Source organism: Mastigoproctus giganteus, chromosome 8 (genome assembly GCF_048544385.1).
Source record: "Mastigoproctus giganteus isolate SK-2022 chromosome 8, ASM4854438v1, whole genome shotgun sequence".
Classification (NCBI taxonomy): Eukaryota; Metazoa; Arthropoda; class Arachnida; order Uropygi; family Thelyphonidae; genus Mastigoproctus; species Mastigoproctus giganteus.
Window position 1 is genome coordinate 170,640,397 of NC_143582.1, and position 24,871 is coordinate 170,665,267.

At 35.1% G+C, this 24,871-nt stretch overlaps 2 protein-coding genes across 4 annotated transcripts in view; one reads left to right on the forward strand and one right to left on the reverse strand.

Annotated features, from left to right (window-relative positions):
• Window positions 1-24,871, forward strand: part of LOC150082002 (uncharacterized) — a 445,992-nt gene that overhangs the window by 399,768 nt on the left and 21,353 nt on the right. For all 3 annotated transcript variants that reach the window (XM_090379046.1, XM_090379045.1, XM_090379048.1), the window contains 2 exons: window positions 7,303-7,860; window positions 11,732-12,585. In XM_090379046.1, the coding sequence (XP_090235172.1) occupies window positions 7,303-7,860; window positions 11,732-12,585 (1,412 nt within the window). The remainder of the gene's footprint in view (window positions 1-7,302; window positions 7,861-11,731; window positions 12,586-24,871) is intronic.
• Window positions 1-24,871, reverse strand: part of LOC150082003 (uncharacterized) — a 422,573-nt gene that overhangs the window by 110,693 nt on the left and 287,009 nt on the right. The gene's annotated exons all lie outside the window — the stretch shown is intronic.

Consider the following 24,871-nt stretch of genomic DNA (forward strand, 5'->3'; position numbering starts at 1 on the left):
CCACCAGGTTGTTGGGATTGAAATGAAAGCATGGTTCACTTTATAGACAACATGCTGTTTCATAAAAATCTTCAATAAATTCAAGTAACGAAAATTAAAAGAAAACCGTATTGAACTCCGCCTTAGTTCTTTTTAACGCACCTTCCAACCTAAATTTTACCACCATCTACCAATAAATTTATTGCAGATTTATACAAGGTGAGTACCGTTTTTTAAGCACTTGTTATTCATTTTTAGTCAGATTTATCATGGTATTATAAGATTACTATAATTTCATTATTATTAAATAATGATAATTAAATATAAAAAAAAAAAAAAGTAAAGTGCAGCCATTATCAACCCACTGCAGGATGGAAGCCTCCTCAACAATTCATGCTGAGGGAAATGGACCATAATCTGCCACGCTGGTCCAGTGCGGGTTGGCAGATCGACCGTATTCAGCAGTCAGGGACTTGAACCCCGGTCTACTCAAAGAGCGTGTGGTACTGCACTCCCGCTCCTGCCCACTCGGTTATGGAGGCCGGTTTTAATTAAATATAATGAATCCATAAAGCATAAAAATAGACTTTCTGGAAACATAGCCACCAGGGTGTTGGGATTGAAATGAAGCATGGTTCACTTTATAGACAACATGCTGTTTCATAAAAATCTTCAATAAATTCAAGTAACGAAAATTAAAAGAAAACCGTATTGAAAAATCATGTAGGCAAATTGAATGAGAAATTATGATCATAAAAATAATTTTTTCGAAGTTTAATATTATGTAATTTGTAACAAGAATTACAAATTAACGTAATGGGACTTCCTCTTTCAAGTGGTAACACTGCATTTTTTAATTGATACTTGATATATGCCTCAATGTGGTCATCATTCTGAAAGAACCTCAAACGGAATAATAATAAATAAAAAATCAGTTTTTCTGTTTGTGCTCTGAAACGATCACAAGGTCAGAGGAGTTCACAAGATACAAAGAATACAAGAGAATTATGCCATATTTAGTAGTTACGTGAGCTGGAAACATGGTCACTCAAAGCACGTGTACTTTTGTACCCACGTGCTTGACCACTCGGCTATGGAGCCTTTTTGTATGGTCAACTGCAGAATGTAACATATTGGGAATGTTTCTCAGGAGTCGTGTGATGCTGCTCTTCAGGGCTGCTATGATACAGGAACATTGCTATAATACACATTGTACTTCACGAAACTCCCACAGCTGCAAAGAGTGAGGTCTGGTAAATGAGTTGCTGGTTACACTTTCAGTGGTAAAATGCTACTGAAGCTTGCTGCGATAGCATTTTGTGGAGTCTTGCACAAAACTGCTTTTCTAGGTTACTTTGCTTTTGAAGTTCTAAAGTAACAATGGTCACTAACATCCCAATAGCACAAACATGTTACAGGTTCAGTAGGATGTTGCTCAAAAAAAAAAAAAATCTGTAAGGAGATAATGATAGTGACTGTGAAACTGCACCATATAGTGACCTTGAATGCATCTAAGATTTACTGTATTGCATGGGGCATTCTGTGGACCAAATCCTGCAGTTTTTGGTGTTCACAGATCCATTAAAGTGGAAATGTCTCATCTCTGCATAGGATCTACTCAGCCACTTGGTGTTTGTCTCCATTTATATCAAGAAGTTGACAGCAAATGTCAGTCAAAATTCAGAATCGCCTACTTCAAACTCTTGTTCCCTGAAGGAATTTTATGTGAATGGAATAGCAAAATCTTATGTAATACTTTCCATACCATTGCTGCAGGATATCCAGATGTTTTTCTTCCACATTTCCCCAGTTCCATCTTCTGGTGCTATACTGTGCATGGATCATTCCATGACTGCAATAATGATATCCTCAACCTGCTCTTGGTTGAGGGTCACTGGCTTGACTCCCAGACATATGTAGGGTAGCCCCTGAACTGTTCTGCTCTGCCTTACCTTGCAGTCAACATATGTTCTGGTTAGAGACATTGTGCTGCTGACACTGTGGTATCCTCATCTGCAGCACCTTGCTCTTTTCATTCTGCAATTTATGCGAGGAGTGGGGTGTGTCAATCATTCACTGCATTTGTCCTCTGGCCACAGTTTTTTTTTAACTAATTTTGTTTTTTGTGTAATTGTTTTTCACATTCTCTGAAGAACATCGCCTGCTGAATTTGTATTTTCTCCATTAGATGGAGAAAATCCATATTTACAGGCAGCTGTAAATATGGATACATTTTTTTAAATGTCACCACCAGTAGCAAAAGTACCATATTGCCAATTCTGCCATTGCAGGGAGATAGAGTGCAACAGCTTGTTTGATGTGATTGTTAGAGATCACATAGGGGACATTGGACAATTTGGTGTGGGGGAAAGAGATAAAATATATAGTTTGCCTCTGGTCACAAACTGGTATTATTATCTAATTACATTATAATATTATTGTTACATCTGTATTATAGGGTAATTTTGTAATAGAGTGCGGACAAATCAGATAGGTTTTGACTTCAAAACACGTATGTATGTGGACTGGTGCTCGCACAGGGTACTGCCACACAGGGTACTCACAATGTTACTGCCGCATGGCTTATGGCCACGTAGCCAGATACCATACACGTGGCAGTTTTTGTGTGCACTGTGGTGACTATTACCACTTGTTTAAAGATTGTCCAAAAACAGAGCTTCCCAGATATGTTAATTGTTGGAGGAGGCTTCCTCCCCACCCCTCCTCGGGACATGCTGCCATAGATAGAAATTGTCCAGGTTTTGCTAGAGCACTGAACATAATTAGATAAAGAACTGACTTCGGGAAGATGACCCAATGAACACACTTGGAGTGACAGGATAATGACTGATTGATCATAACGTTTGGTTGGTCACTCAGTACCTGTGAAACTGACATTTAATTTGCCTAAGACATCAGGCATGTTAGGCTAGGGGTGTTCCTATCCCTGTGCAGCAGTAACAAATTTAACTGTTGCCAGGACTCTTAATTATGTTAGCTTTGTGAGTGAGATTTTTATTTTTTAGTGAGAGCATAGACAGTTGTTGTTGTTTGGTATTTAGGAGCATTAGCAACTAAGACCATATTGCTCCGGGGATATGCGGTGGTCATTCCCTGACCTTTCCGCATCCTCCGTATTTGGTGGTGACTGGCTCGAACCCCGGTCTAATCAAGAAGCGTCTGCTATGCACTGCTGCTCCTTCCCACCTGGCTACGGAGGCACCAGCATAGACAGTAATGACCTACTTCCTCGTAGTGGGGAGGGGTGATGGCCCATTCCTGCCAGAAGGCCAAAGGCTGCTCTCATGTAATCAAATCTCTTTTTACGTAACATTTTCATTTTGAGTTAACCCTGAGTGTGGGTCTCTGTTATTGTATTTAATAGGTTAAGTTATGAAAACAGATGAGATTGAGTTGCATTGTGTGGAAGCACAGGGGGTGACTTTGCTAGCCGTTCACTCGAAATGTAAATGTATTGAGGTATTTACAAATTATATAATGTGATTTTATGAAATTTGTAACCTTTTTGCATTCCCTTTCCATAATGTTTTGTAACAAAGATCCCCCCTCCCGCACTTCCAGGAGGGAGTGCAACCAATGGTGAATCAGCCTTGTAAAAATTTTCATCCATATGCCAAAATATACTGTACTGTAAAATATACTGTATCCCCAGGACTGTGAAGACATGCATGCTGGTATCATTGGGTTTCATTTGATGAACATTGTCTTGCTCATTGTTTTAGTACATGATGGATTGTTTATATTTCTTTTTAATAGATGACTTTCTGTGTTTGGCAGTTCACAACATCATATAACTTGAAGTAATTTTTTGTGCTCACTTTTAGTTGTTTATTCACAGCCAAACGTGTGCTGAAGAGAAACATCATCTGCAACTTTTTTTTTTTTTTTTTCTAGTAAACTTCTAGTAAAATCCTTTTACTTTCATTTCAGGAGTATATTGGTTGAATTTTTTAGACTAAACAAGGGACTGGGAACAAATTTTGCATTAAGAAAAATGCAGTTTGTTATGTTAAAATTGTAAATTTTAAAATCAAGATTGAAATGGAAATACTTAACTACTTGCTTGCTTACTTATCCATTGTCATTCCAGCTTCTTGCTGGTTGATAAGGAACCCAGTCTTCATCATTTAGTTATATCTAAATGGAAATATTTATTCCAGTTTTAACATCAGATTCAAAAACTTCATCTGAAATATGATAAAAAATGCTGCAGATGAGGAATAGCTTAAATCAAAAAATAATATATATATATATATTTCCTGGTGCCTTTTTTAGCTGAAGTATCCTGTATAAAAGACTAGTTTATAAAGACAACTTAACCTTTTTCATAATTAAGGTTAGGTTATGTTTTAACACAAGTTCAGGTAATCTGATCTTAAATAAATAAGGATAGATTGTTATGTTTCATAGTGATGTTCAAAGGCAGATTTATACCAAGCACATGAGGTGTAGATGAGGGACAACAAAGGGCACCCCCCCAGGAAATGGTTTTTAGTGGGAACCCACCCATCGACCTTGCACTTCAGATCCTTGACAGCCTAAATTCGTCCCTGGTGATGTTAAATGCATAAATGCTCAAAGTCATGCAGCAAAGTTTTTTATATCTTGTCAAGTTTTACTAGCCAGTGTACTAACAGTTTGTTTTTACAGCAATCAACCAGCATTACTCTGCAGTGAAGCATACAATTTGATTGACAATGAAGATCCAGTCAAATATTAGCACTATTTACATAAATTATACTGAATGTAAATTGAATATCTCTTAAGAAGCTCTGGAAAAGACTTGCATATACTGCACTTATATGTACATTATGTGGTCTATAACTTATAGTAATTATAAAATTTATAAATTTCTTGTTAGTGCATGTTTTTATTATGTTACCACTGGTGCAATTTCTTTCAACACAAGTCCATTTAATTTCTTCTGTGTGCAATTATTTGTATAATATTTAATTTATACTCTACCTAATATCTATACTTGACTGATTATTTAAACTGGCATTTTGTTTTGATCTTTCTTGGTATCATTAGATGTATGTACAATATTCCTCTTCTCCTTTTTGTAGCTCATCCTCCCCTTTTTTTTAAACATACACATATTTGAATCTGTAAGATGTAATCAACGTAACAGATATCCAAGGTATAAAATAGGAAACTTTTGTAGTGAAGACAGTATTTTTAGTTACCTCTTTTGGAGTTGTGTGTACTTTCTCTATACATTGTATTTAGTCAAGTGGAACCCTCCCTTTCTTTTTGTGACAGGAGGTGTGAATGACCTATACACATTCCTTGTTTGCTTGTTCAGCTTCATTGAGGTTACTTTGGCGCCGTGAAGTCCTAGAAGCTTCCTCAGCTTGTTGCCCCTGACCTGCTCAGAGCTTAACTAGAGACACTAAGGGTTTCAGGAAAGTTCATTTACAATGTGTGCATTTTTTTTCAGGTAGAGCAGCTGTTCTCAACTCTTTAGTGTTTTGCACACATTGTTGTGGATTTGTTTGATTGCTGCCTGTCCACTGGATAACGGTCATTTGCTGATAAGTAATTAATAGTTTATATCAGTAAAGATTATCAACACACCATATTATATAATAGAGCCAAATCTGCTTCAGATAAACGTTTAATTACATATTTAAATAAGATTACCCTATGTTGTTGTTCAAATTGGAAAATACTAATGAACAGAATTAAAAAAAATAAAAGAAAGGAAAAAAAAATGTTGCAAATATTAAGTACCAGTTCTTAGTGGTTGTGACATTTGAATGCCATTAATTATGAAAATGCACAAATTTGTAATCGGGAATGACCAGTTAATATTTTTGGGGGAGGGAGGTTTTCCAAAATATTAAGCTTGTGTTTGAATTTTATTAATTGGAATTCTTTTGAACTTAATTTGAAAATATAAATGCAATAAATAAGGATAACATTCTGGCCTCATTTCAAGCACTGCTTTCTGTAAAGATATTTTCTGTGTTGATAAACTGATATATAGACTCAGAAAGAAAACTGTACATTGAACCAGTGTCAAATTTAAAACTAGATAAATAAGGTGATGGTTTAGGATCTGTAGTTTAGTGAAGTTCTTGACAAATCCTGGTTCAAGTTCTGCTAAATTTATTACTACGTTGCTTTTCAAAGTAAAATTAGATGCATGTTGCAAACACATCAAACAAGTACAGTCATGCTACCATTTTTAAAAATAAAAAATGCCCTTCAATTAGTTTTTGTGCAGCATTATTTAAATTTTTTTTCTTGAGCCTGCAAATTCATAAACACACCACTGATTGCACTCATTACCCTTGAGGAAAATCTCCTTTCTGGAGATCTTCAAGGGTCATGCACCCAATAGAACAGAATAAAAGATTTTGTGCTACATTTTCATAGAAAACGTTTTATCAGATGTGAATATGTTAAATTGTATAGCATTGGTATTTTCCATTATGGAAGTAAGCCAACAATTAATCTATATGTATTCTTTATTTGAAATGATTGTATTTTATGTGTGATTGTATTTTTTAGTACTGTATTTTATATTATTCAAATACAGTACTAACATTGCTTGTAATAGTGACCATTTTAAGCCACATATTAAGATCAAGTTTTATAATAAATTCGTAAAGCATGTTATTTTGACCTGCATTCAAGCTATTGTGTTTACTCAGGAACAACTTGCAGTGTTTTCAAAATTAATTTTTTCTGTCACAGAGAAATCTCTATTGAATAGGGTCAGAATGACCTTCAAAGTGGCAATAACTTGTAAATGATTTCATACAGGCTAAAGTAGCTTAGTAAATTCTGTGCAGATTAAAGTGGAGGCAGAAAAACTTGCAATGTTTGTAGCATAAGTTAAAGTAGCTTAGTAAATTCTGTGCAGATTAAAGTGGAGGCAGAAAAACTTGCAATGTTTGTAGCATAAGTTTTTAGAGGTTTAATTTATTCCACTGTTTACAGAATAATATCTAAAGAGTTTGTGTATGCTGCATTTTTAATGACACAAAAATTATTATGCACTAGCTTTTTGAAGTTTTGTTGTTTGATATAAATAAAAATTTATACTATAAATGATAAAGTTGTAAGGAGTTTGATTATTTCAGAATTTCCATTTGCCTAAAACAATATGACATTATTATTATATATATTTTTTTAACTCTGAAATTTTGTTTTTGATATCATAGGTATTGTAGTATTGTCACTGTTAACCAGGAACTTAAAATTAAGTTGTATAATTAATATTACATTTTTAGATCTACAAGTTATATTTTAAAATAATGAAGTTGATGATTTTATTTATGAATTTAATTTTAGTGGAGGAACATATTTCAAGTTTCATAAGTCTCCAAGAAAGGTCCAGTTAAAAGAGGTCCACCACTCCAATGAGACAGCTTCAGTGAAAGTAATTACTCCTGATGGCATTACTATTGTGGAAACATCAGAGAAGAGCGAAAAGAAAGAGGAGAAATCCAAAACTCAATCAGCACCACCTAAAAGAATTAACCGACCAGTCCCTCCTCCGCCCCCTAGACAGCCTCCTTCACGTCCCCCAGCTCCACCACCACCTCCATCACCATCTCCTCCTCCTTCAGAAAACAACTTAGGTGAAGATTCTGAAGATGTAGAGATTAGGAAGATTGAAGAATTGGCTAGTCATCGACATGGCTCTTTATCTTCTTCACTGTCTTCACCCCAACTTGCAACTTACCTGACATTTGATGCTTCATCCTGCTCAAGTCCTGAACTTCCACTTCCTCCACCTCCAACAACAACAGATACTGAAGTAGTTTCAGATGAACCCCTTCCTCCTCCTCCTCCAGATCTAAAGGAAGTGGAATTAGCAACATCAAGGCTGGCTGGACAGGTGGCATTGTAAGTTTGGTTTTTGGCTTTAACTTTTATCTAATGATGGTTTATACTTATAAATTAATATCATCACAAATGTAACAAACTGTTATAATCCTGCTCTTTTTGTAACTAATTTGTGTTTTAAAAAATATGCACGTTGAGACAAATCTTAATGTAGATTTGCCATTTGATTGATTAATTGTGCTTTACTTTACTTAATAAAGCATTTAGGAATATATCTTGATTTTCTTATTAGCATAACAATTATATATAATAAAGATTTTTGAAAGAAATAGATATATCGTTCTGAAAGAGTTCCCCCTTTAATATAAAACTAAAAATATAACATTACAGTTTAATGAACCAGTCAAGTATTGTTATTATATTTTAATTTAACCCGTTTATTAAAAATAATTGTTGTAGTAGCTAGTCGAAATTTTAGAATTTAGAAGTGTATGTACTAAACATCTTAGTGGTATTTGCTTTTGTGAGGATAAAAATGTTTAATTATATACAAGTATTTTGAGCCTCTTCACATGTTTTGGCTTAGGATCCTAGCTACATTCATGGATATTGACCACTCTACCCAGTTTAAGCAATTGAGAAATAGTGCTTGAGAACAATACATGTAAGTGAGAAAGATTGATTTTAATGTATGCAATACACAAGACTCAAAATTCTCTACAGCCACTAATAGGAACAAGAAATTCACATCCAATATTGTATCAGATTCAACAGCATTTTACAGTCTTTATAAGAAATTAATGTTGAAATCTGTTTTGATTGAATCCCAAGTCATTCTAGATCAAGGGAAATGACATGGCACATGAGGCTGCCAAACATGCAAAGTCTTTTAGCATTAGTAGAGGCATATGATGCAAGCAAGCAAGCTTATTCAGCATTAGCCAAAAAAAAAAAAAAAAAAAAAAGCACAACCACTACTCCCATTTCACCCCTCCGTTCGTTCGAAATACCTGTCCAGCTGAGTCTTAAATTTGTTTAGGCTATCAACTTCAACAAGTGATGGAAGTCTATTCCACAAACCAACTGCCTGCTGGCTAAAGGCAAATTTCCGCACATCTATCCGACATCCTCCTTCCTCAATTTGAATTTATGCCCTCTCAGGTGATTATTCTGAGCAAGAGGAAGAATCCCATCGGCATTGAGCATGCTCAAGCCATTCAAAGCCTTATACACCTCTTATACACCTTTAAAGGACTCTCTCCCAACAGTACCATATTATCAACTATAGACAATTAATTCAGTACAAATGCTTGTCAACATGGCAAATAATGTTGCACAGGCAGGAGAGGAATAAGCTATATCAGATCAAACCTGATGATCCTTCAACATGCACCTGCTGTAATATTGCCTTAACAATATATTAATGTTTCTTTAATGAATGCTGTACTATTTTTACTGCTGTTAGACATCTCTCCAAACCTTGTCAGGTTTAACAGACGATGGTAATGCCTAAATATCTTTTCTTTTTTGTAAAGGATAACTTACTGTTACCAGATTTAAGTGTTTTAAATCAGTGACTGATATTAACTTGGCCTTTTACTTGCAATGTTTTTCAGGTATATCTTTCATAGTCATTATATTTTAGTAGAATGCATTTTTTTTTTTTTTTTTTTTTAATTTCATCATGGACTTGGTGCATTATTGGCCTTAACTACCAGTGCACCATAAAATGACAACACAACCATGCATATTTGGATTGATGCTTTTGTCTCTGTCTGTGTCAATGTTATTTAGTAGATTTGAAGAGTGTTAGTTTCTAAGTTACTTGGGATTAAACAGAGAATTAAGCAAAAAAAAAAATAGATGGCTGTTTGAACTTGGTATAATCCTAGTGTTCACTCTTTTTTTTTTTTTTTTTGTTTTTCACTTTAATAGCTTTTTTATTTCTTTATAACAATGTAGTGTATTCAGTGAAGCTTGTGGTCTTTCTTATTCCATATTTTCAAAGACTTAACAATTTTTTAATTGCTATATATTGAGTACATTAGGTTCAATAAAAAAAAATATATTTTTTTTCATTGATCTTACTAAAATATAATTTTTGGGTGAGCAATTCAGCGTTTTATGAATAATATTTTTGGTAATTATAATTTTTTTTTTTATATTAAACTTCTAATGATATGTAAATTGGTATATAATTTCCAAGAGCACATGGTCCATTTTTTTTAAAAATATTGGTTATTACTATTTATAGTGATAACACTTTAGCAAAATGTATTAAATATTAGCAGTAATTGATTTTTATGTTGTATGCACATTTTTAGCTGGGATGGAACACAGGCTGGCATTTTGCACTATTTGTGTTCTGTGGTGTGTAAAAATTATTTGGTACAATTTTTTATTATAATATTAATATTATAAAAAATACAGGTTCTTAATTTAATTGCAAAAGAAATATGAAAAATAAATTGAAGAATAACTATCAAAAATATTTTAGATGTTTTCAGGGTAACTCACTAATGAGAGTTAATATACTATTAATATTTATAACTAATAATACTTATATTAATAAATATAAATTAATATTTATATTGTTAATATAACTGAGTTTACATAGCAACTTTATTACTGTTGAATAAAGTAAATGTTCAAAGGATTGAATAAGTTTTACAAATGCATTTTCAAAAATGGGCATAATTTATCCTTAAATGTCATTTGGCTTAATTGAAAGTTTCAATCTTCAAGTTAATGAAAATATTTCATATATCTTATGAAATATTTCATACAAATATTTCATTTCATATTTCATATATCAGGTATATGTGAGTATGCACAAACATACTGCTGAAATATGTTTTTGCAAATTTTTTGTTGAAAATAATTTCAGATTTTTTTGTTAATAACATATATTTACTTAATGTACTCTGAATGACAATTTATATCATGTTACATCATTATCACATATTTAATATGCAGAATAAGTAACAACCAGTTTTCCCAAATGTACCTCACAAGGCATCATATTCAAATTTGAGCTTTCATGCGTAAAGTTCAATAGATATTTTGAGTAATTTATATATAATGCTTGCAGATTGATTTACTTTTTCTATTTTTAAAATGATTACAAATAGTCATGTACTTTTCCAGACTGTAGATTCATAAATTAATTCAAAAGAAGATAGCATGTATTGGTTGAGCTGCATTTGAAAAAAATGGTAGTTAACCATTATCATCATCAATTCCCCTTTCCTTCCCCCACCACATGTAACTAACAAGGACTTGCCCTTGTCAGGTGTATTTGCCCTAAAGCTGTGGGTTGCTTCGTTGATTCACAAACCTGTTTGTCCATGGCCAGCCATCAAGCAGGTGTGACGTCAGAGTCAGCCTGTTTTCATTGGTTAAGGGTAAACACTCTCATTGAAGTTACAGAGAAACTTCTCAAGCAGTGCCACATTAGTTTTGAAGTTCATCAATTCTAAACAAAGACTGCTACCACATGGCTTTCAGTTGACTAGTGATATATGTTGTTCTGGTTTGTATCTGTTGTCTACCCACCGACAGATTTCACAGAAGTGTATAACTGATATGGCAACATATACCCTGTTAGTCATTCATTTATGTTAATTCCTCTGACTTTAAGTTATAGTTTTCTTGTATTTTTTTGATTAATGAAGTCTTAAATTTTTCTAAAGTAACTTGGGCTTGTTAAAAATTCTTTATGCTCTTTCTTTTAATATTATTAATGTTCTCAAAATATAGCTAATGAGATGTGTAAAAACTTTGTGCTATTGTGATCTGAATTGTTTATGCACTTTTGATTATTATGAAAAGTGCACAAACATTTTTATTTTATTTATATACTTGAATGAAAATACTTTATATATACTTTTTATATACTTGAATGACAATACTTCCCTTTTATTATTAATAGGGTTTATCCAAAAAATTCTTACATGTCCTATCGAAGTGAGAGGAAATTGGGCAGACAAGGGTTTGATGGAAATTATCGGAGAGTTTTCCATACATCTGCTTCTTCCATAGATCTTACCACCCTTGCTACAAGTTTCCAAGAAACTAATGAAGAAGGAAGGATTACTCCAGTATCATGGGAACAGATGCATAATATTCGGCAGCATGGCCCAACAGTCATATTTCATTCAGATTGTCTTCGTGATCCATTACAGTCCAGAGTACAGCAAATATCCACCTTAGAAGATAAATGTGCCAACAGTGATTCAGTACAGAATAAACAATTATCTGAAGAACAATCTCCAACTCACACGTGTTCCAACAGTATTACTTCATCCTGTGAAATCACAGATGAAACTAAACTAGAACTATTCACACCTAGTCAGGATTGCCTCACCTCCCCTAGTTCAGATTTACAGGAAAATAGCAATGTTAGTGAACTGCCATCTCAGTTACCAGAATCAAATCCAAGCAAAATTATATCTGCCAATGACTCTTCTTCTGGTTTTCTTGAATCTTCTCTTGATATTAGTGAAGAAGAAGAAGAAGAAGATACTCCTTTGAAGAACAACAGCATTAAGGTTGACCATAATCAAAATACCATGGATGCTTTAAAGAGTGAGCCCAATAGCCTTGCTGATGTGAATGGCAGTGAATTGCAGCCAGGAACAACTCGTATTAATACTGCCACTCAAACTTTGGATATACCCCTCATTAGAAGAAAACATATGAAAAATAAAGAAGAGCTGGAATGTGAACGATTATCTTGGGATTTTTTGGAGATCTGTGAAGATACCACATTAAGGAATGTTCTGCGTAAGTACATTTTAATTCTATCCTAACTATAATTTTAATATGTAGTATCTTTAATAATTTTATTGGTCTTTTCGAGAATAAGTAATTGGTATAAATTTAGATTGACTTCATAATTGCTATTATCCTTCTTATAGAAGTTGTTTTTTTTTTTTTTTTTCATATAAGAATAAAGAGAAAAAAATAATAATAATGGTAGCTTGTTACATCCTAACTGTTCTCTTATATACAATTTTAATGCACATTATGTTAATGTTTGAACTTTAACTACCCTATAATTTTCTATTATGGATTGATTTGTTTTTAAAATTTAGCTGGCTTAAAAATTAGAGGGATGGGAAAATTTCTGTTAACTCCATCACTCTTGTGAATGATATATAAGATTTTCATGTTTTTTTTTTTGGATATATTTTCTATAGAAATTGAAATTTCAGAAAGTGCAGCTATGATTTGAAAAGTAACTCAATTTTTGTGAAATTTCCTTTATTTTTAAAATCAAGCAGCAGAATATGTAAATCATGCGATCCAGATTTTTTAACCATGACTTATTAGCAGTTAGGCTTTTAATTTATAAATGTTAAACAAAAATATGGAAATTGAAGGGTGGCTTGTTTAGACTGAAAATATATTACTGTTTTATTTATTAAAATTTTTTGAAGACAATATTCTTATTTTAATTTTTTAGAGAAGGAGATGCTTTAGCTATAAGATTAATTTTCTTACCAACTCTCACTTGCCCCATGAAATTTCTTACATAACAGAAGATGAATATATTTTTTTTAGTTATGAATGTCTGGTATAATCTTTTATGTATGCCTTTCACTCATTTAAGAAACTGTATAGCTGTTGAATATCATAACCTTAGAAAATTTAGAGCACAGAATCTTTATTAGATAGTTTCTTGAGTAATGGTTAATAACAGTTTGAGATTAAATTTAGTTAATTTGAAAATTAACTATTTAAATAGTTTTTTCTTTATCTTGTGTAGCTTACAACTATTTTAATTTCTATGTGTTAAAAGGCAGAAAGAATATGTTATATTATAAATTTTATTTAAAATATGTACTGCACTGCAAAATAGCGTAGATCCATAGGGGAGGATTATTAGTTTTAGGATCAATCTGTCTCAGAAGGACAGGATTCATAGTTCATTAGGCCTTTACGTAACATCAATAGCTTCTAAACGTTTTCATGTATTTTGTTTTGTTGTCGGCTGTGAGTATTGGTTGTTCAAACAGATCAAATACTGTCATGGTAAAAACAAGAGGAGCTTGGTTCTATTGCAGCAAAACATCAAAAGACTGATGTAGACAGAATCCAAACTCCAGCATTCCTAATTATCTACTCAACTCAGGGACAACTGATTGGAAAACTAACCATTTTGCAGAAATGCTTAGAAAGCACAATAGGTGCCCCCAAGACCAGGGATTGAAGCAGTGTCAACTTCAACTGGTTGAAGTTGACACTGCTCAATAGTCTGACCAAAAATAAAACAAAAACAAAATTTTTGGTGGAACCTCTGTTACTATTTCTCCATGTTTCCTTGAACACATTAAGATGTGTCTTCACTGAATGGGATCTCATCAATGTAAGATGAATTATGACAAAGAAGGATGACACATTAGTTCCCACTTGAAACATAATCCTTACTCTTGACAATACCAAACCTCCAAAAATGATCAAAGCAGGTTACCTTAACTGCCATGTTAAAGCCTACATTCTAAACCATTTCTGCTGCTACAAGTGCCTGAAGTTTGGGCACTCACAGACAGTCTGCAGAAGAGCAGCTGCCTGTGCCACATGAGGATCTACTGTACATGCCAGTACTGACTGCACAACCACAACACTCGGAGTGTCCAAGGACACTCCGAGTGTTGTGTTCCAGAGGGGACACTCCTTGGACATTCCAAGGAGTGTCCCCTCTGGAACCGTGAAGGGGGGGGGGGAACTGATACAAAACTGAATACAGTGTAACCTGCCAAGAGGCCAAAAATTCCTTATCAGCCAACTTATGCCCAAGTAACTATAGACAAATATCAATTGCTATCCAAATGGAGTCAACCATACTACCAAGTGAATCACTGGTTGAGTGGCCAAGGTCAGTATTGGCCACTGTACCAATAAACAAAACTACAAGCAAACAAAGTAAAGCTATAAATACACCAAAAACTAGATGCCATTCCACAGCAGACTACTACAATAGCTACTATTCTTGATGCAAACTAAACAGACTGCATGAACTTAGAAGATAGTTAACATTAAGACAACCCGATTCTAGAACTATTCACTAATAAGGAATTAGATACAGCAGAACCATAAATTTGAGTGATATAAACCTTCAGCCCCTCAAAAACAAATTGAGGGTTCCACTAAACCCAAATAATGCTTCCTTCTTGCAGTAGAATGGTAGAGGCTATCATATCAATTTGACTTGCATCCAAGATCTCCTCACAATATGACCCTATCGCCTTCTACTTGCAGGAAACCAATCTAACTCCACATGCAACTGTTTCCCCCTGGAACCACATAATGACAGTATGCTGCTGCAACAAGATCTGGAAAAGTTGGGTAGAGGGGCTGAGAAGTGGCAATTGAAGTTTAACATTGACAAATGCAAAGTACTGCTTATGGGTAGCAGTAACCCCAGAGAAATGTATCAACTCTGTGGTACTACACTGACAGTGGTAGAGAATGAAAAGGACCTGGGGGTAATTGTCCAGGCAGATATGAAGTTTTCTGAGCAGTGCAGACAGTCTGAAAGAGTACCTCATGGTGTCTTGTCAATGATGTGCAGGACTTTTTCTAGCAAGAATAAGGTGATTATCCCCTTGTATAAGGCAATGGTCAGGCCACACCTTGAGTACTGTATACAGGTCTGGAGGCCTCATTTTAAGAGGGATGTAGAGCTGTTGGAACGAGTACAGAGAAAGGACAACAAGACTGGTGAAGGGAACAAAGGGGTGCTTTTATGAAGAAAGGCTTAAGTTCTGCAAATTGCAGCTTCTGGAGATTAGGCACCTGCAAGGCAATCTAATTGAGGTGTATAAGGCCTTGAATGGCTTGAGCAGGCTTAATGCTGAGGGTTGTTTGTTGTTGTTTGTTATTTTGGTTTTTAGGAGCATTAGAACTAAGGCCATATTGCTCCGGGATATGCGGTGGTCATTCCCTGACCTTTCCGCATCCTCCATATTTGGTGGTGACGGGCTCGAACCCCAGTCTAATCAAGAAGCATGTGCTACGCACTGCTGCTCCTTCCCACCTGGCTACGGAGGTGCCTAATGCTGAGGGGATTCTTCCTCTTGCTCAGATTAGACCTGAGGTGGCATAGATTCAAACTGAGGAAAGACAGGTGTAGAATAGATGTGCGGAAGTTTGCCTTTACCCAGAGGGTAGTTGATTGCTGGAACAAACTTCCATCTGTTGTTGTGGAAGTTGATAACTTAAATAAATTCAAGGCAAAACTAGACAAACATTTGGAATGAATGGATCAGTAAAATGGGAAGGTTTTTTTGGCTGATGCTGTATAAGCTTGCTTTCTTGCATTATGTGCCGCTACTAATGCTAATTCTCTCTCTCTCTCTCTTAGGGTGATTCAGAAAATTTTTGGCTGGTGCAGCATAAGCCTCAGGCTTCCTTGCACCATATGGCTAATAATGATAATAACATTGGCAAAGTCGTGTTGCATACAATCTGAACAATCTGGCACATGGAGGGGTTTAGCATTGATAATCAACTCTCAGATACCCTCAAACCAATCCCACTAAAAATAAGCCTTCAGGCAGTTTCAGCATGAGTCAACATTAACTTTGATTTAAATATAGTCTCATTACACTTGCCCCCTAACCAAAATATAAGCTATGCCGACTTAGAAGAATTTACTCAGGAGATTGAGTTTAACAGAAATGGCAGTCCCTTGGAAGAAAATTGTGGCCCACACTAAACCCAATTAAAGTCTAGACCAGTGGAATTTTAGAAACCTGTCTAGCACAATGGTTTTCAAACTTAGTGACACAAGGAACCCCTTTCAGTTTGAAAAATTTTCTACAGAACACTAACTTAACAAAATTGCATCTATGCTATAAATATTTGTCCAGCTATTTAAATATTTATCAGAAATTTTGGACATCATCATGAACCCCTGGTGTATTTTTATGAATCATCAGCAGTCCTTAAACCATAGTTTGAGAAATGCTGCTCTAGCAGATATTGCAACAATCTTAATATTTATAATCATCTTTCCTAATATAATCCTGTTGTATTTTGTCTGCAAGAACCTAATTTAACACTCCGACTACGTGTGAAATGCTACGTAATCTATAGTAAGGATTTAGATATTGATAGAGCCTTTGACACAGCTTGCCATTATGGCATTCTGTGTAATCTACACATATTAAACTTAAGGTGCAGCCTTTCAGCACTTATACAAAACATTGTTCCTTCTATTTTTGAATTTAGGCCTTTCTTTCTCAAAATATCATCAAGAAAAAAAGCATACCGCTGGGTTCAGTTTTATGTACAACCCTTCTTATTATAAAAATCAATTTGGTAACTACTAAACTGATTTTCATACTAAGAAGAGAGGGGCTTAATAAGAATTCCACCTACTGTTTTTATTTTATATATAAATAACTAGCATATCCTTCCACTCTCAAAACATGAGAATAATTGAGAGACAGCTTCAAAGCATTACAAAATTACAACTTGGACTGGGAAAAAAAAAAAAAAAAAAAAAATCAACAGTTTTTGCATATCTACTCAAAAAATAGTTGCCATTTATTTCTGGAAAAAGCAAAGCCATCATTGTGATCCATTTCCAAGGTAATACCTGTTGTACCTAATGTCCAATTTCTTTATTTAATCTTAGCCAAAAAAAAAAAAAAAAAAAATCAAGTTTATTGACCACATTAAAAAGCTTTGAATCACCTGCTTCAAAAAATTAACATTTTAAGAGTATTATCAGCTACATTTAGTAATGGATTTAGCCATAGGTTGACTTCACTTTTGAGGTTGGCTCTTGCCAATTGCTTTTGTGAGGATAAAAATGTTTAATTATATACAAGTATTTTGAGCCTCTTCACATGTTTTGGCTTAGGATCCTAGCTACATTCATGGATATTGACCACTCTACCCAGTTTATAATTCTGTTAAATTTAGTGCCTTAAGTTGATTGGATCCCATTCGTCACAGTAGCCTCCTGTTCAAATTCTCTTTGCTGAGGCTCACAACCCTCTACTCCTATTTCAATGGCAAATTGCATTATTGAATTTATTAAAATCACAAGTCAACTCACTTATCCAAAGTTGAAGATATCTGTTTATCCCTTGTTGAGAAAATATGTATACTTCCATGCTTGCCAACTGGCAGCTTGCTCTTCCTGAAATAGCTGCTACTGCCACTTTGACCATTCCTTTCTGGGCTCTCTCTTTTGCTGAATTCTGTGGTTGAAATCAACAGAATGAAATCTGTTTTATTATAGCATCATGGTGAGAAGAAGAAGTGTGTGTGTGTGTGTGTGTGTGTGTGTGTGTGTGTGTGTGTGTGTGTGTGTGTGTGTGTGTGTGCGCGCGCGCGCGCGCACTCCTAAGCATGCTGAGGTTTGTCTGTTTACACAGTTTCATGTTGAAGCCAGCTACTACTTAAATCTGTTGATAGGTTTACATAGTGCATTTACCAGGGAATAAATATTTTACTAATGGTAAAAGATTTTTCATTTCATTGTCAGACCTGGGTGACAATACCAAACTTGCCTCTATGCTTTTTTTTTCCAATTGTAATTCCATTGTCACTGTCTAGAACTGAACATAAGCTGTTTACTGACGTATTTCTTTAAGAAATAAAAAGCTGTTAGTTTCTGGAAGTTATTCCACCACTTCTATGACTTTTTTCATTAATAATATAACTTGTTGCAATATCCCAGAGAAACAGTTAACTGAGAGAAGGCAGTGTGCATATTCAGCATATTTTTCTGCTGACATTTCTCTAAAAATTTGAATCTGCTATGTCTACACTTGTTCAGTGAATCCATTTTTTTTAGTATATATATATATATATATATATATATATATATATATATATATATTCATCCCCAGGGGATCACATCTGGTGAGTATGGGCTGGATATCATCATTCTTCTCTTTCTTGGTAATTCTTTTCTACCTCTCTCTCTCTCTCTCTCTCTCTCTCTCTCTCTCACACACACACACAGAGTAAGAGGGAATTTTTTTTTTTTTTTTTTGTCAGTGCAGCGTAAGCCTTAGGCTTCCTTGCACCATATGGCTAATAATAATAAATAATACCAGTCCTGGAGTGAAAATATATGACAAAATGGCTCAATTTAAAGAATATGGAAAGGCACATAGGAAAAGAATTAAATAATAATTACTAGGGGGGCTTCACTCACCATCCCCGCCAAACTCACTTCATTGTCTTCACCAGATTCGTAAAGGGTTTTAAATATCTTCGCATACGGGTTTTTGTTCATTATACTTTGAATGATTTTCAAGACATTAGTCCTTTTCACTCTTTTAGCTCATTGCATCAATGCTTCTCCGTCATTGTAAATGTAGATTTGGCCAAATTGTGGAATATCTCTAACGGACATTAAAGTTGTTGTTCCTTTCGCCACATAAGGGCCACTGCCACCTTGAAAGTCTGTGTTTTCGGCATTAAAAGACATGAAGGTGTAAAGATTGTTGCAAACTCGAATGTTTTCTCAGAAGTATCTCCCCCTTTTCTGTTTTGTCAAACAACAACGTCTTTAAAGCGTCTGGATAGGTATCTGCCATTGGCAAACGTACCTTCCCTCTGTGACAACATGAATGGAGAGCTCTTCAGAGTTCGCCATGAAAAGATAATCCGCCACAACATTGACATTCATCTACCATATCACCTAAATCACAATATGATACTTCATTAGTTTATTCATTATCAGGATCTTGTGAAGATCTTATGTTATGTGTGAGCTGTTTAATGGTTCGCTGAGTTTCGGCCTGTTCTTCGTCCCTATTAGCCACCCACTTCCTGTCACATTGATTTTAGAACTTATTCTTGTCATCATTGAACTTATTCTTTGATTAATTTGTAACTTTTCGGCATGTTTCTCTCTATGCAGACTCCTGATACAGTTGTTTTTTTCTCAGTATCAGTAACTGCCAAGTCATGGCTTCATGTTAATTAATACGTTAGTAAGTATAATTAGCAAATCAAACATCACAGATTCCAGACACCTGCCAAAATGCACTGATTGATATCTAATCAGGAAATTACCTATGTAATTATTTACCTGTGCATTTGTAGTGACATTACCATGCCCACTTGTACCACGTGACCTGCATCCCTCTTCTCTCATTGGCTATCCCACTACGTGGCATTCTCAAGGTCGAATATATATCATCAGAAAGAAAATTTTTTTTTTTTTAATGTATAGAGAGATTATTATATAAATGAAATTATAGTTATAATATAATTTTAATAACATTTATAAATAAAATAAATATTAAATTATATGTAGTTAGGAGGACAGGATGCTCCTCCTCCTAAGTATAGTTAATACAATTGTCAGTACAGGCAACAGAGTTTGCCTCTGTTATACACAGTTTTGCTCTAACATGATTGATAAATTGCAGCAATCCTCACACAATATGTTAGTTAAATAACACGGTTAGAGAATTTAGGTAAACCTCGCATAACAGGGTATTTTAGAGCTTTTGTGCAGGGAAACCCTGTTATTATGTTGGATGTAATTTTTCAAAATATCCACTCTTTTTGAATCTCCACTGTTGACTCGCTAGTCAAAAAAATTCAGAAATCACTGTATTTTATTTTGTTTGGGAAATCCCCGTGTTACGTTCTGTGCTTGTCGAAATTTTGGAAAAATCTAGATTTCAAAGTTTCATTGTTATTGGATTACTACACCCAGCCATCCAAACATTGAAGTTATGTTCCCACCGCCACAGTTGTACTGGGTTAATACAACTTCTTTCATTCAGCCATTAGATCAAAGCATTGTATCCACCTTTAAAACTCGTTACTTCAGATTACAATGGATTTTGGAAAAAAATTGATTCCGAATCTATCGAAGTAATGGAGGCATGTAAACATTTCTCAGTTGTGGACTGTATCAGAATCATAGCTTGATTACTGAAAGAAGTAAAACCACTCAACGTTAAATGAGTGTGGAAAAATGTATGGCCAGAGTCAGTTCATTCAGGAACTATGGTCGAACGGACAGAAAACGGAATCAGTGCGATAGAACTTGCTATGTCGGTAGGAGTGGAAGGTTTTGATGATATGACTATTGAAGCCCTCATATGTAGCACAGCTGTTTTTGCGGGAGGAATTTTTATGGGTCTTTTTTGCAACATGGCTGAGTTAGTCGGGCTCAGACGAGGGTAGCATGGTGTTTTTTCCAGGAAACTCAGGTTTTTTGTCCAACAAAACAGAAAATTGATCTCAGGATACACACAATTTATAGACAATATACGCAGAGCAACATTGCCTTAATTGCCTATGCTCCTAAAAAAATCAAAACATATATGATTAGCATTAGCATGGGCACATGATGCAAGGAAGCAAGCAGCAAGCTTATATAGCAGCAGCCAAAAAAAAAAAAAAAAAAAAAAAAAACACACCCCTTCTCATTTCACCCATCCACTCGCTCCAAATGTTTTGTCTAGTTCTGCCTTGAATCTGTTCAAGCTATCAACTATAATGACAGATGGAAGTTTGTTCCAGCAATCAACACCCACTGGCTAAAGGCAAACTTCTGCACATCTATCCTACAACTGTCTTTCCTCAATTTGAATTTATGCCCTCTCAGGCGATTATTCTGAGCAAGAGGAAGAATCCCATCAGCATTGGGCATGCTCAAACCATTCAAGGCTTTACAAACCTCAATCAGATTACCTCGCAGGTGCCTAGTTTCCAAACACTGTAATTTGCAAAACTTAAGCCTTTCTTCATAAGAGCAACCCTTTGTTCCATTCACTAATCTTGTTGTTCCTTCTCTGTACTCGTTCCAACAGCTCTACATCCTTCTTAAAATGAGACCTCCAGACCTGTATACAGTACTCAGGGTGTGGCCTGACCATTGCCTTATACAAAGGGATAATCACCTCCTTATCCCTGCTAGAAAAATTCCTATATATCATTGACAAGACACCATGAGCTACTCTTGCAGACAGTCTGCACTGCTCAGAAAACTTCATATCTGCCTGCACAATTACTCCAGGTCCTTTTCACTCTACCACTATCAGTGTAGTACAACACAGTTGATAGTTACTCTGGGGTTACTGCTTACCATATGCAGTACTTTATATTTGTTGATGTTAAACTTCAGTTGCCACCTCTCAGCCCATCTGCTCAACTTTTCTAGATCCTGTTGCAGCATACTGTCATTAGTGTCATTAACAACCCTGCAGACCTTCGTATTGTCTGCAAACTTGGACATTAAGCCTGATATTCCATCATCAATATCATTTATAAATACAGAAAACAACAATGGACCCAACACTGAACCCTGGGGGACTCCACTAATAACATTAGTCCACGAAGAGCAGTGTCCATTGATTACCACTCTCTGTTTTCTCCCACTCAACTATCCCTTTATCCATAGCAGCAGTTTTTCTCCAATGCCACACTGCTCTAATTTGTGCAGCAGTCTTCCATGTGCAACAGTATCAAAAGCCTTTCTAAGATCCAAATATATGATATCAAAATTATTCTTTGCATCCAGTTCCTTTGTGACTAAGACAAGACTACCCCTTAACAAACCCATGCTGTGTCCGAGCTATAACTGAAGTCTTGTCTAGATGATCCTGCGATGCTTCTTTAACCAGTGCCTCCATTAATTTCCCTGGAACAGAAGTTAAACTAACAGGTCTGTAATTACCTGTGTCTCCTTTTGATCCTCCTTTGTGGATTGGGGTCACATTTGCACATTTCCAATCCTTGAATTACTGAAGACATTCAAGAATTACTGGTAGAAAAAGAGGCTGGCGAAGCAGATTTGGTGGAAATGGCATCGGAGGTAAAACCAAACCAAATCAATTCAGAGGATGGTAGCGCAGATGAAACTTCTAAACTTCCAAATTTTACGCTAAAAACATTCAGAAAGTCATAAAGTTAGTCGAGCAATTAGAATCTTATTTTTTGAATGGAGATTCTTGAATGAAAGGAGCCCAAAGTTCAAAAGGGAGCTCCAAAAATGCTGTTCCAAATGATGAAATTCACAAAGATTTTTCAAGCAAAAGCAAACAAACTGATTACTGATTTTTTAAAGAGAGTAGAAGATACAAGAAATCTAGAATGGTGTATTTTTCTTACTTAACATTTTGTTAACGAAATAGTGTATTTTTGTTAGCTTTTGGAACATAACCCCCCCTTTTTGTTCTTTTTCTTAGTCCCATATAACACTGTTTACACAACATGACATTTCATAGGAATCTAACTACTGTGTTATACGAGGGCTACCTTGTACTTATAACAGAATTGGCTTCGGCTAAGGTAAAGAAAGCCTGCACGAGAAGCACGCAAAAGTTCAATGAAATTTACTGGTAAAAGTACTTTGCCGTGACGGCATTTGTATTGTTGCTTGCTCGGTAAACAGACGGCGGGTGTTATCAGTCTGGAGTAGAAGTTGAATCCCACGGGAGCTTGGAACCCTCCAGAAGTAGAAGGGGATAACTTGACCTTTTTTCTTAGAATCAGGAACAGAGTCATGTTGGAAGTTCTGGCATTGTAAAAAATGTTCGTAACGTGGTTTCGGCGCTAAACTTTTTTCGAAGCTTGCTGTGCTTCTTGTGTGGGCTTCCTTTGCCTTTTTTTTTCTTAATAAACAATTTATCCACTAGTCTACCAGTGATTCTAAAGAAAAAAGGTCAGGTTACCCCCTCCACTTCGGGAGGGTTTCAATCTCCCATGGGATTCAATTTGTACTCCTGACCGATAACACCCACCGTCTGTGTACGGAGCAAGCAACAAAAGAAATACCGTTACGGCAAAGTATTTTTACCGGTAAATTTCTTGTCTACAAATGAGAGTGCTTCTCGTGCAGGCTTTCTTTACCTTCACCATGCCTTCATAATGAATTGCCCTGAGGTACCAAATAAATGGCATCTCCAAAAGATAAATGTGCCAAACAAATTTTGATTTGTTTTGTTTGTTTGCTTGCTAAGGTACATTCCACAGAATTTAGTGAACACAACAGGAAACTTGGATAAGGCATCTGTATGTCACAGTTTTAAATATACCTAATAAATAGTCCAATTGTTAATGAATTCCAAGTTTCCAAGTAATTCTTGGTACTACTATGTTACTTCCAACAGTGTGCTTTCTATCAGCAACAGAAAAGTGTTGTTTCATTGTGATGAATGGAACTTTCACTATTCAGACCTGTTTATTACATTGGGTGACACAAATGAGATTGATCTGGCTGTTGCTGTTTGTAAAATTTAATAATGAGTTTGATCTTTTTAGATTGAATGATCTCATGACAAGTCCTGTTACTACAGCCAGCATCCTAGTTATTAATTAACAATTAACCCCAGGGGCTCATATCTGGTGAGTATGGGCTTGGCAGACCCAGGGTCCTGACCTGGATATCATCATTCTTCTCTTTCTTGGTGATTCCCTTCTTCTCTCTCTCTCTCTCTCTCTCTCTCTCTCTCTCTCTCTCTCTCTCTCAGGGGGTAACTCTTGGGATTTTTTTTTTTTTTTTTTTTTTGGCTGGTGCACCATAAGCCCCAGGCTTCCTTGTACTATATGGCTAGTAATAATAATAATAATAAACAATGTCCTGTTTAAAAGGCTTATCTTATTCATAATAGTAGGATCCATTGATCTTATTTGATAGTGTTGCTCTTTATTACACTGTAATTATCGCTGCTGCTTTTGTAGTCTCATATAATCTAATTTCAAATCTTTTTGCTTACTAACATTACCTACAAAGGAAATGATTTAGCATAGCTCTATGTAAAAAGAATACTTCTGGCCAGCATCATCCTATACAGAAACAAGTACCTTATCATGATGTGCACCTAGTAATTGTACAACTGCTGAATACTGCTTAATCCTCCAAATGGGTATGCTGGTATCTAGTGTAGCAAAAAAGTAATTTTAACCCAATTTAAAACATATATAAAAGCAAATATCAACAACAGTATAGTTTGTACACTCAATCTGCATAATTGATTGTGTTAAAATCAGATCTCTTCCTATATACTACTTCAGGTTTGTTTGTTTGTTTGTTATTTGGTTTTTAGGAGCATTAGCAACTAAGGCCATATTGCTC